Source organism: Sylvia atricapilla, chromosome 3 (genome assembly GCF_009819655.1).
Source record: "Sylvia atricapilla isolate bSylAtr1 chromosome 3, bSylAtr1.pri, whole genome shotgun sequence".
Classification (NCBI taxonomy): Eukaryota; Metazoa; Chordata; class Aves; order Passeriformes; family Sylviidae; genus Sylvia; species Sylvia atricapilla.
Window position 1 is genome coordinate 77,482,983 of NC_089142.1, and position 12,176 is coordinate 77,495,158.

Sequence of the window (12,176 nt, forward strand, 5' to 3'; positions counted from 1 at the left end):
ACTTCTCCTAACATAAATGCAGCCCTCCATCTGTCATTCTTAAAAGAGGTAATTTATGACAATCTTGTTGCTGCTTCCAGCCCTCACATGCAACTGTAGTAAAACTCTGTGACTTTCTTAACACTTCATGTGAACTTGTTTCTGTTTTGTATTTTCTCTCTTTTCCTTTTCAAAACTGAGATAACAATATGGACTTTATAGATATTCCTACTGACACTCAACACTTGAACCACAGTAGTGAATTAAAACATGTTCAATACTTACGGTTAGCAGGTTAATTAGATCCAAATTAGGCTCTAAATGATGAGAAGCTGTTTGCAGGGAAACCAGTTCACTCAAGGTGATGGAAAGCTGCTGCATTTTCACTATGTTAACTTTGTTCTCATCTATCCAATCAGGAAAAATTACATGGACAGCAATCAAGTCTTTCAAATGGACTCCTAAAATAGGAATTTTGAAGCCAACACAGTCAGCAAAAGCCTTGCGGTAGTTGCAGTAGTTTCCATTGGAAGAGACCAGCTCTGTCATTTCGTTCCAGTCCTACAAATAGCCAGAGAAGCAAGTCCCTGTGAAAGCATTCATTGCATTTCCTTAATCTGCTTTAAACAAGCACAACTCTTGTCAGGGTGTCGACAGTGTTAATTTCCTCTCTGGCACAGGCAATCTACCCGAGGATCTCTGTGGGCTTATCCTGCTCCACTGAGAGGAATGCAACCAAGTGCCTTTCAGGAGGCTCTGCCACGATCCAAATATTGTGCTGGTGAGACACCTGCACTGCAGAACCCATCAGACCTCAAAGAGGTGATGTTCACCTTGATACATCTATATTCTGGGGTCCATCATACCTTTGTGACTTCTGAGGACAGATGAGAATGAGTCTCTTTCAGACGAGAAATAGAGCTGTGGCTGAGACCTCCCACAACTGCCATCAGTGTGTTGAAGTTCTGGAGGTGAAGGAGCTTCTGCAGGAGAGATTAATCATGCATAATTAAAAATTAGCAAGATACAAGCAGCAGCTACTTGGTGTCACACACAACAAGTTAAAGGAGACAACCCATCACGGCTAAAGCAGAACTCACTAAACCAAGGCACATAAAAGAATGGTTCAGCATTTCATTTTTGAATTAGCTTAGCTCCAGAAGAAACATACAGTAGTGACAGTTGCACCTGGAGTACAATAAAGAAAAATTATCATAAAGTTATGTCTGCTAGTTTAAAAAAGGCAGGCACACCACACTTGAACAAATAACCTCCAGGGATGTTGAACAGGCTATTCACTGAGGAAATAACACAAACAGCATCAGCTAATTTGTTTACTGTAATCTTCATTTATATTCCTGCTCTGTACTGGAAGAAAAAGACTCATCTGCAAGACTTACCTGTGCAACATTGATAAACTTTGTGATTACTTCTGCTCTTTGCTGGGGTGTTGGTTTGCTGAGAACCATGAGCTGGACCCATTTGGAGATACCATTAAATAAAGCAATAGATCTCTCCAGTGTAGGATTGTTCTCCAAGCAGCCATGGATCACATAGCTTTGGTAGTCTGTGAACTAGCAGAGAAAAGACACATTCAGTAAAAAAGTGGGCAAGCTGGAGAATCAAATTAAAATCTTGATACTTTTCATTTTAAAGCTCCTCTTGTTTAGAAAGTGACCATGACTCAGGGTCAGCAGATGCTGCTGCACAACAGCTCTTCCTTAACATCTTTTTGCTGTTGTTTTGGTGTGGCTTTTCCTTAAATGTCAACTTACAACTTCTTCGTGTGTCAGGAAATACAGAAGCCTGCAAGATGAATGTGACTGCTACTTCCATATTTTTCATTATCTACTCAACACATCTTGCTCTGTGTAGTTATATTTGACACCTTCAAGCCATGGTACCCTATAGGATCCCAAAATTTAAATTTCCCATAATGTTTGAAAAACAGTTTTCAGCTGTCCCTTAAAGGGAAATTTTCAGTAACTTGTCGCATAATGCAGCATGTGTAGGGAGTTGCTAGTGATGCCAGACAAGATGGGTTTAGCTGATGAAAACCAGCCTGCTACAACAATGTAAGAGGGCATATGCTCTAACACAACAGATGCTTGTCTCTTAGCTGCAGATAAACAGCATTTCAGTGTTCAGATAATTTTTTTTTATAGTTAACACTGCCTTTCCTTCTCCCCCATTTTTTTTTAAATGGTAAAGACAGAATTCAGACTAATCATGTTCTACAATTACATATCTTTGAGAGAACAAGTAGTACAAGATTAATTAACTCTCAGAGGCTGCAGAGAACCATCTGTGATAGCAAAATTCAAGCTGAAGAATTAGCAGAGAAGTTAGGAACAGCAAGGGAAAAAAATGAAAATTCATTGCAGGTTTGAGTTTTCTTCCTGGAATCCCCAAAGGAATTCAAATGCATTTTAAATCTAATTGGAAATCCATGCCTTTTTTCTTGTCCTTCCCTCCTTCTTTGAGGTTAGCATTGCACAGATCACAGTAGGGCGTTTTCCTATGATTTGAAGTCCAGAGTAATTAACCTTTGAACACTATTAAGTGACATCAAAAGTCACTTTATTTAGACTGGTCTCAGCTCCTCATTGATCTCTTTTTCCTTCCTCCCTTGAAATAAACAAAAAACCTCATACATTTTTCCTGGTTTGGGAGTTTGATTTCTCTCATGGTCCTAAACACTTTAAAAAAAGTCTCATTCATCATCTTGAGAACTTACTGCTTCCACTTGCCACCTGATGCAGTAGCATCATATTACTTTTATGTGGATTTGCCGGCAGAAATCAGCATTTCTTTTGGCATTTGTCTCACTTATTTCTTTTGTTTTAGCTTCAATTTCAGTTTTCATCCACTTTTGCATCTTGTCCTTGTACAATCCTCTGCGAAAAGAAGCAACTGTGCCTGAATTTCCCTCAGTGTCAAAATTCATCAGGCACAAAAAGGTCAAGGAAGTGCATGGCAATGTATAACATATGAGAGAGTCTAAAGATTCACTGCACTGAAATGTTGAGAAAAAACTCCCAAATGTGAAACCATGTGAACACTCTCTAAAGACAGGCTCCTAATTGCAAGTGACAAAGTTGAGGGCTCCTTACAGAAATTCTCCTAAAAGATTTATGCTCCAGAAAAGTGAGATGTTCAGCTAGCTCAATGGGTTCCAGATGGTCAAACAGCAGGCAGGCTTTTCCTTTCTTGGAAATCTTCTTCCTCTGTGTAACTCTTCTCATCCAGTCATAGGAAGGACTGCAACAGAATAGGAATAAGTCTCAGTTCTGTTTGGGTGTATGTCAGTGTAGCCCACAGCTGGAAGGTAAAATGGACCACAGAAGGACAATGAGACTTCTGGTCTGTGACATCCAGCACAGTACAAACACTTAGAATAAGACCTGCTCGAGAGTGTAACAGAAGATAGAAGTTTTGGGTGCACTGCTCCAAGTGATAAATAATAGCAGGTTTCTATCAATCACAAGAAATATTCTTCTCCATGATAGAGGAAGCCGTAATTAAAGATGCTTTGGAAATACAAGAACAGTTCATGACATATTCTGATACAGAATAAAAACATACTGAATAACAGCGAGGATTAATTTTTCCTCTTCAGTCCCTGAAGTAATGGAACAACAGAAACAGCAAAATACTATGCATATGCCATATTTTAAAAGAAAATCTGCAATATTAGATGAGATGCAAAAGCATGGCTGGTGATTTTTAAAAGGTAACTTTCATTTCAGCTTGTCAAGGAAATAGTATTTGTAATTGTTTTGATGTAATGCAACTACATACGTGAATACTAAAAATTTTCCAGTTAAATAATAGAAAACATTTCAAAAAACTGGCAGACTACTGATGAGAGGACAAGAAAGCTTCCCTGAGATGATCTAAGATTTACACAGCATGCCAGTCACTACATTGTTTGTTATTTTGTATGAAAACTTGTAGAAAAACGTAATATTAATCACTTAATTGGCACTTGCTTTGTCAGAAAAATAATTTATTTCCTGTTTATATTAAAAAATTACGTACATGTTGGAATCTTCTCTTTATTATGTAACTATAACTTCAAATTCTTAGTAACTTCAAATTTAAAGACAATTTTGCAAGTGCTTTTTTTACTCTCTCAAGATGGGCCTGAATATTTTTTACACTTTGCACAGAACCAGAATTCTTCTGTTCTAGATACAACGATGTCCTTGACATGACATCCTTACATGCTGGAGATATCAATAAGATGGATGTGATCCTCATATCCAAGTTGGCTGGCTACTTCTTGAAACTCTTCAGTCAAACGAATCAGCCCAAGATCCAAGTTAAACTCTGCAGGAAATTCCAAAATCCAGTATCTGAAATCCACAGACACCAGTCAAGAGATGCCCAGAGACTCTGGTATAACATTCATTAGCTGCATATATTTTACATACATTTTTAATAGGACTTATTTCAGATCTGTTGTTCTTTAGACAGAGAGAGTGAACTCAGCCTATTTCTTCTGTAATTATTTGTGACACTGAAGTGGCAAAAACCACTTTATCTTTTAAATCTTTTGCTTAACTCACAACAGCACAACAAAGCAGCATTCTGTTGAAGTGCAAAATTGAAGTGATGTCTCAGGCGACACCCACAGAAGGCACACACTGTGTCTTGACCCAGGTGCAAGGACACCCAGATCACACTTGCACTTAGTCGCTGTGCAAGTGAGACAACTTTGTCTGCTCAGAAAAGACTTTTCAATGAAAATGCAAATGTGCATCTGAGCAGCAGTTCTGCCATGATAACAGTGTAAAGTGTAAGAGTGTAAAGCCACGTAAGCTTACATGTAAACTATGTCAGCCTCCTCCTCTGTGTAAGGGGGAGTGGAAAAGGCCTTATCAGTCCCGACTTCAGTAACCCCCCTCACCTTTCTTCCCAGTGATGTAACTTCATCCAGAGGAAGGAGGAAAAACATCATTTGTTTGACTGACGCAAGTTATATCATGATTACTTAAAAATTCATGCTTTCTCTTTTACAAGGAAATGTTCCTGCATAAGAACCACCCAACACGTGAAAGCTTTCCCATGGAAACAAGGCTGGTGCAAGGTTTGGAATACACCCAACATGTAACAACTTGGGCATCACTAACACACTCCTGTCGCCATAAATTATGTAGAGATTGCAATGGATTGCATGAACTGAAGTCTACAGCCCAGAGACAATTTTCCTTTCCCAGACTAAGTTACACCTGGAAGCCAAATGTGTCTCTCCTGCGTGGCACTGAAGTTGTCACCCTCTGAGAGGCTGAAAAATCATAACCCAAGTTTTCTGTCAAATTTTAGCTCGATGCAGTGGAGTGTCTTAAAAGCTGGATGGCTCAACTGAATTGTTTTAAACACACAGAAATTCACTCTTCACTGTAGAATGGAGACCAAGTAAAAAAACCCAAACAAATCAAATTACATTGATAGTATTAACAGAACCATGAAACCGAAATGCTAGAGGACAGAAGTGCATTTACCTCATGAAGTAGCAGATTTTCAGTCTGAATTCATTGCAGTTCTCCCCATCAGCATCTCTATAAGTGTGTCAGATAAAGAAAGATTTGTGTGCCTTGATTCAGCAAGATTGTTTTTATTCACTGGACGCTGATACTAGACCAGCTGAATTTGAAAAAGTATCAAACTTTTCTTCTAGAGATAACCACATTATTCCTCTATATTTCATTCACTTTCACAACATCATAGGGGACAGAGACTTTTTCCTGGATGCCCCTTTTTTTCCCTTATCAAAAATGCCTTTCTTCTACAATTCTAAATATTCTGCTGAAAGGCTACTTGCCAGCTCTGGCTAACCAAATATGATAATAGTTACAATTACTGAATTAAGAAATATAATGACATATTGGTGCTTAGCTATCACTGGAAATTCATGGTAGTCAAAGGTCAACCTGTTGTGATACACTTGAAGGGTTCTTGGCCTTGTATTTGCAGTTACTCAAGGTTGATGCAGAGTCAGTATTCTTGTGCATGTGGAGAATGCCCATAAAGTCTTTATGTGAGCATAAAGAAGCTCACAAAAAACTTCCACCTTTTAGAAAAATTCACCTTTAAAATAAACCTTGTTCGTCTCTAATTAATTGGCACATTTTTACAAGCACCCAGGAAAACAATCTGCTTTTGACACTGTAATGGCAATTGGCAGCACTTTGTGAAAGGATATGTGGACAGAAGCTTGCCAGCCAGCTCTGTCGAAGGCAGATACCACCGATGCATTAAAAGAAAGGTTCTTGGCAAATGGCTGGAGCACGGGTTTCCTTTGTCATCTGCAAAAGAGAAACAACGAGTTAACCCCATCATAAAAGAGGAGAGCTTTTATTCTGCAAGCACAGTCAGACAGAATGGATCAAAGGTGGAAATTGTTGGCTCGTTATCTAACAAAAAGGTAGGAAAGAACACCAGAGCACAAAAATGCCCCTTGAACAGTAACTTGCTAGAATGCAGTGACAGTTATTTAAACAGAGGAAAAAACCCAAACCAGTGCAGATAACAGGCTACAGCTAAAAAATAGGGCATGGGCAGCACTGTGCTAAACTTTGTATAAAGACAGTACCAGTAATCTAACATACAAATCCAAAATTAATCCAAAATCAAGAGGGTGGGAAGATGATTTATGTACAACTACTTCCGATATTTATTTTATTGCAGCTTCGTAGCCTTAAGTTAGCAGTTAAATCGTATAAAAAATCTGGATCTGCTTCAAGGAATTCAATATTAAAGCAGCTCCTCACATCTGTGCCCAAGGTCACATCTCCAGCTGTCTAACAGAGACCCTTGTGTCTTCGCAGTGTAGCCACTGAAACTACACAGAGTTATTTCCTGGCAGACTGGCTGACCATCAGTCTTCCCCACCATCTGCAATGTTAGATTATTCTCTGTCTCTCTCTGTCACTTTTTTAGAGGAGAGTAGATGGTATGATGTATAAAACAAGAGTCACACATGGACTGCACTTCCAAGAGAGTGTGTGTACAAGAAGAGACACTATTTCCAAGAGGTAACAAGTGCATGGGCTCTGCTAATACTTTAAGTTCTAAAACAACAAATTAGGTGGTGGCCTATGGATAGGGATGTATGGGATTCACTGCAGCTGGTGGCAAGGTCTGTCCATCCCTCAATTGTTCAGTCTCTCTCACATTTAGATACTTGTTTCTCCCCACATAGCAAAAAAAATTAGTACTTCATTCCAATCAAAATCTGTCTTGCATCTCCAGGGGATCTAAATGTAGCTTTGTGAATCAAAGCCCCATTTGAAAACACTTAAGCCCATCCATGAACTCATTTGACTGCAATGTGATATGTGTCATAATTAATGGTGTTATGGATCAAGGTCTTTTTCATCACTTCTTTCCCTCAGACCTGCTACATCACATTTTAATAAAAGTAAAAGGATTACATGAGCCTTAGGTCATATTCTTGTCAATTATTGCATGATGATTTGGAAAACCTTTAAAAAAATGACTGGTCAAAACCACAGCTGTGTAACCACTCAAGACAAAGATCAATGCCAGAAATAACTCCTTGAATAATTCATCTAAACATTTCTCTTGGTAAAGGCCAGCATTTTAAAAACCACCATAGCCACAATTGTGCATTATTTGTATTAAGAAAATTTAATACAGTATGCATGTGATTAAAATTCTGGCTTGCATGATTCTGGGCCAAATTGAAGCATGGAAAATTTTACAGAACAAAAATATTCTTAGCCAAGAGAAAGACTGGCTAAACCAGAGAACAGCAGGATTTATATTAAAATATTAATTTCAATAACAACAAAATAAAATATTGAAAGAGCATACCAAACATTTCAATACAAGTGTTCAAAAGCTCATCTAATGTTGCAGCCTTTCCAAGAGTGTTTGACCCCATTGTCTTTTAATCGTTGTCAAAAAATAAGAGACATTTTCACCAAGTAGAAGGATGCTTCTTCAAATGCCCAGCTTTTTCACTTTATTTTGTTGGTTGCATTCTTAGCTGGACTTCAATGAAAATCTGAAGAAAGTAAAAGAAATCATAATTATATGACTATATGGAAGAATTATCAGGATGCAATGTTTACAGTTCAACTCATCTTTTCTATAAACTGCTTTTTTTCCTCACATGATACAGAGCATGTGAAAGATTTCCACAAGCTTTCCCTACATTCCAGCTTGTGTCTCTAAGCATTGTCCAATTGTTTGTCCACTAGCACAAAATAAATCCATAGCTAGGGTCATAAAACAGAAACCAGATGGTAAATGAGGGCCTGCATGTACAGTGACGCACATTTTGTTCAGGTCATTCTATTTACACTTGATAAGTCACTTTTTGTTAATAAGCCTGCTTTCATGTTTTTAAGCATAACCATTTTTTCCCCTGAGGTTACTGGTTCATGATAATGCTAATGGTCTTAATTGGCACAGACCACATAAAGTGTTTAATGCAGTTCATAGCAAACATTAAACTAGGAGGCAATTTTTCAGAGGGCCTTAAGATCAGCTTTTTAAAATAAAATAAATCTTCCCACAGTAGCTGGGCTGTCACAGAGAGCTGAACATGTACAGAAACTTCTAAATTTTATTATACATCTACTATGCATTTAAATATCAAATATCTGTTTACCTGAAGATGCACAGAATACCCTTTTACAAGTTTTCAGAGGTGATTTTACAGGTTATATTTAAAGAACAAATCAGTATTTTATTATCCATCTGTGACTAAGCCCCACTATACCAAGTGTTTAAAATGTGACAAACAAGCACATCCAGCAACTTATCTAGGGAAAAAAAAAAAAAAAAAAAAAAAAAAAAAAAAAAAAAAAAAAAAAAAAAAAAAAAAGCCAAGAGTAGAACTAAGATAGACCTTGAAGTGAAACAACACAGGAATCAAGGAAATTAATTTTCAGAAGTTATTGCCCATAACATCAACTTTTTAAAGCTGGTCATGCAAAGCACTGGTGAACTATATACCTGCTTTAATTCACCCACAAACACCAAGTTTTTCAAGCCCACCATATCACAGACCTCGCACTGCAAACCCAGTCTTGGTAGGACTGACATTCTTCACCCCTTCTACAAAACCACCCTGAGCCCCTTGCCACTGGCAAGTGTTAAAATGAACACAGAGCAACACACTGAGCTGTGTCTCTGTCTGCTTGCAGCTCTGAAGATATTCCTGTGGTCCAGCCACCCAAGGGACGCCAGGCAGTGGCAGCTTTGCTGGCCCTGCTGGTGCTGTATCAGCCAGCACAGGCAGGTGTGCTCCTTCTTCAGCAAAAGGCAGGGCCAACACACTTTGACACAAGTCCCAGAAAGAGGAGAAATCCCTTCTCATTCAGGGTAGGTCTGCACTGCTGAGCTGATCATGCCCAGACTGGCCTGCAGCTCCAGCAGTGAAGTCTCTCAGCCTCCCAGGCAGACCTGGCATATGCAAGCTGCTCACTGCTGGCCTATGCTGGCTCCCACCTGCACCTCATATCCATTCAGGACACCACTGACTGGTCAGGGATGCTCTAGCAGCTCAGCGCACTGTATCCCAGCACCTGGAGAAGTGTCCTGCACTGGACACTTCTCTACAGACCAGTCTTAGAGTCCTGCAGTGCTGAGCCTGTTTGAAGCTTGCAGCAGTGTTTTGTTTGGAAGAACTTCAAAATAGTCTGTTCAGCCAAAGATGCAAGTCTTATGAGGAGCTGCTGAGAGAGCTGGCATTGTTTAGTCTGAAACAAGGTAGACTGAGAGGAGTCCTTACCACTCTCTACCACTGCCTGAAAGGAGCTAGTAGTAATTGGGGGGGGGTCATCCTCTTCTCTTGGGAAACAAGCAACAGAATGAGAGGAAATGGTCTCAAGTTCCACCAGGGGAGAAATTTAGATTGGATATTAGAGAAAACTTCTTCACTGGAAGGGTGGCCAAGCACAGGCTGCCCGGTGAAGTGGTTGAGTCACCATCCCAGGAGGGCAGTAAAAGATGTGTACAGGTGGCACTTAGGGACATGGTTTGGTGATGGCCTTGGCAGTGTTTGGTTAATGGTTGGATTTGATGATCTTAAAGTCATCTTTTCCAACCTAAACAATCCTGTGATTCTGCAGAAAGTTTTTTAGATGTGTTCCTACAGCCAGTATCTTTATAGTTCCATCCAGGAATGGATTTAGACATGACATGCTCTACCCTGAAGCTGAGAGGATCCTGGAGGCTGTAAGCACAACTCATGGAACACGGAGCTTCTACCAGTCCGAGCACACACAGTGCCACAGTCCAAGACAGCCAACAAGAAACTTGATCAGAGAGGTGCAAACGTTGGATCCTGCCCCTTCCTCCTAGGTGGAAGAAAGCACTAGCCTCTGAATTTGGTGGTGCAGAACCCCCTCTTGGAAAAACACATCTGTTTTTCTAGGAATCACACAGAAATGCTACTTGCAACAAACCGAGGGGAAACTAAACCAATCCTTTCACACAACAGTAAACAGAGTATGCACTTAAGGAAAAGGGCAAGAGGGTACACAGTGGACCTTGGCTTCAAGCCTCTCTAGCAGGTGGTGTCCTAAGGGTTGGCCCTGGGCCCGGGCTGGGCAGCCTCAACCCCTCCTGCTGGAGCTGGGCTCACACCAAATCCAAAGTTGTGTGAACAGGGAATGCAGAGGGATGTGTGGCTCTCTAACCTGCTGGTCAGGCCACAAGAGTCATGGTTAAACTAGGGTTAGTCTTTCTTCCCAAGACTATTAACGTATTTTAAGTGGAAAAAAAAAGTAAGCAGAGCATTTGCTTAGTTTGCTTTCGGAGTTAACCAGCAGCTGTGCAGCGTTTTTCAATATCACAAGTTTGTAGACAAAACTTTTGCTAGAATCCCACTTTGGACATGTTTTTCCTTTTTGACTGTACCAAAATCCTTCTCTAAGTGATTAAATAACTGGTGCAATTTTCACAAATCCAGCTATTTAACTCTTTCAGATTCATCTGACTTAGGTTTTCTTTCAAGAGGAGAAAAATGTAATGATTTGCTATTTCAAAATATTTTTTAGTCAGCGCTTCAAGAAATTAAACAGGGAAAAGCTATTGCATTTTATGTCTAAGCCTAGAAAATTGCTGAGCATGAAATGAAGGAGTGGAAGAGATTTGATCCGGCTTTTAAGTTTTGTTGGTATTCCAATCATCCATAAAATACAGCATAGGACAGTATAATTTCTGTCTTCCACTGACAACAGTATAAAGGCAGCCATATGGTAATTAACAAATAATGCCCTGGATAAAATTGAAGGTTTGGTGTTTTTCTTTAATTTCACAACAGCTACTTAAGTAACAGACACCTAGATCCTGACATTACAGTGCTGTCCTCCCAAACAGCCTATCTGACCTCTGGAGGTCAGATACATTATAATAATGTTTCTTAAAGAAGAATAAAACATTTCCACCAAATGAAGAACTGGCTGACTGGGTCTGAGCTGATATCACATCTCTTGACTGCAGACTCCAAACCTCACAACCATTACATCATTACTTGTGTGATTAAGCACTGCTGTTCTACTAAAACAATAAAGGAATTGTCTATAACCATGCCACAATGGTATCCCACCACACACCAGTGCCTGTAGAGATGGATGAGTAAAACACAACTTTAAATTACATCTACATAAATTAAATGAACTATATTCTGTCAACGGTTCAGTGTGAGAAGGACACAAAAACCTAAAAATAAAATAGAATCATAGCAGAATTTTACTACATATAAAAATTAAAAATGTTTGAAATACTTGGCTATTATTAAACAATTGCCAAAAGTGCAGTTGGACTTCCAAAGATAACTTTGAGACTCTCTGTCCCCAGCTGCTTTCCAGTGTAACACTGAAATATCCTATTGCCATTCAGTTGTGTCAGGGAATGATTGCCCACTATAATGAAACTAGTAAATAAAATTTTGCCTTATAATGGAATTATTAATATGATTTGTTTTCCTGTGATTAACATAGGCTACTAGGGACACAAGAGGCACACAGTCATCCATAGCCACCTATTCTCATTTTTTTATCAGGCCACTGGGAATTACAGTCTCCCCTGCAAGTCTTGCTGGTAACTCACCACATGCTGGAAAGGGATTTCAGGGGATAATCAGGAATAGATGAAGACTGCAATAGCAGCAATCCCACCAACATACACCTCAGCATTCACTCAAAGCCAACAGC

At 39.4% G+C, this 12,176-nt stretch overlaps 1 protein-coding gene across 4 annotated transcripts in view; it reads right to left on the minus strand.

The window, feature by feature from the left end:
• RASGRP3 (RAS guanyl releasing protein 3) overlaps window positions 1–12,176 on the minus strand; it is a 58,878-nt gene that overhangs the window by 21,059 nt on the left and 25,643 nt on the right. For 3 of the 4 annotated variants that reach the window (XM_066315895.1, XM_066315897.1, XM_066315894.1), the window contains exons 2-9: window positions 7,822–8,014; window positions 6,188–6,290; window positions 5,487–5,549; window positions 4,206–4,337; window positions 3,093–3,240; window positions 1,380–1,553; window positions 846–962; window positions 265–540 (exon numbers count right to left, since the gene is read on the minus strand). In XM_066315895.1, the coding sequence (XP_066171992.1) occupies window positions 265–540; window positions 846–962; window positions 1,380–1,553; window positions 3,093–3,240; window positions 4,206–4,337; window positions 5,487–5,549; window positions 6,188–6,290; window positions 7,822–7,891 (1,083 nt within the window). In that variant the 5' untranslated portion in view covers window positions 7,892–8,014. The remainder of the gene's footprint in view (window positions 1–264; window positions 541–845; window positions 963–1,379; window positions 1,554–3,092; window positions 3,241–4,205; window positions 4,338–5,486; window positions 5,550–6,187; window positions 6,291–7,821; window positions 8,015–12,176) is intronic. The other variant, XM_066315898.1, reaches the window with a different exon arrangement.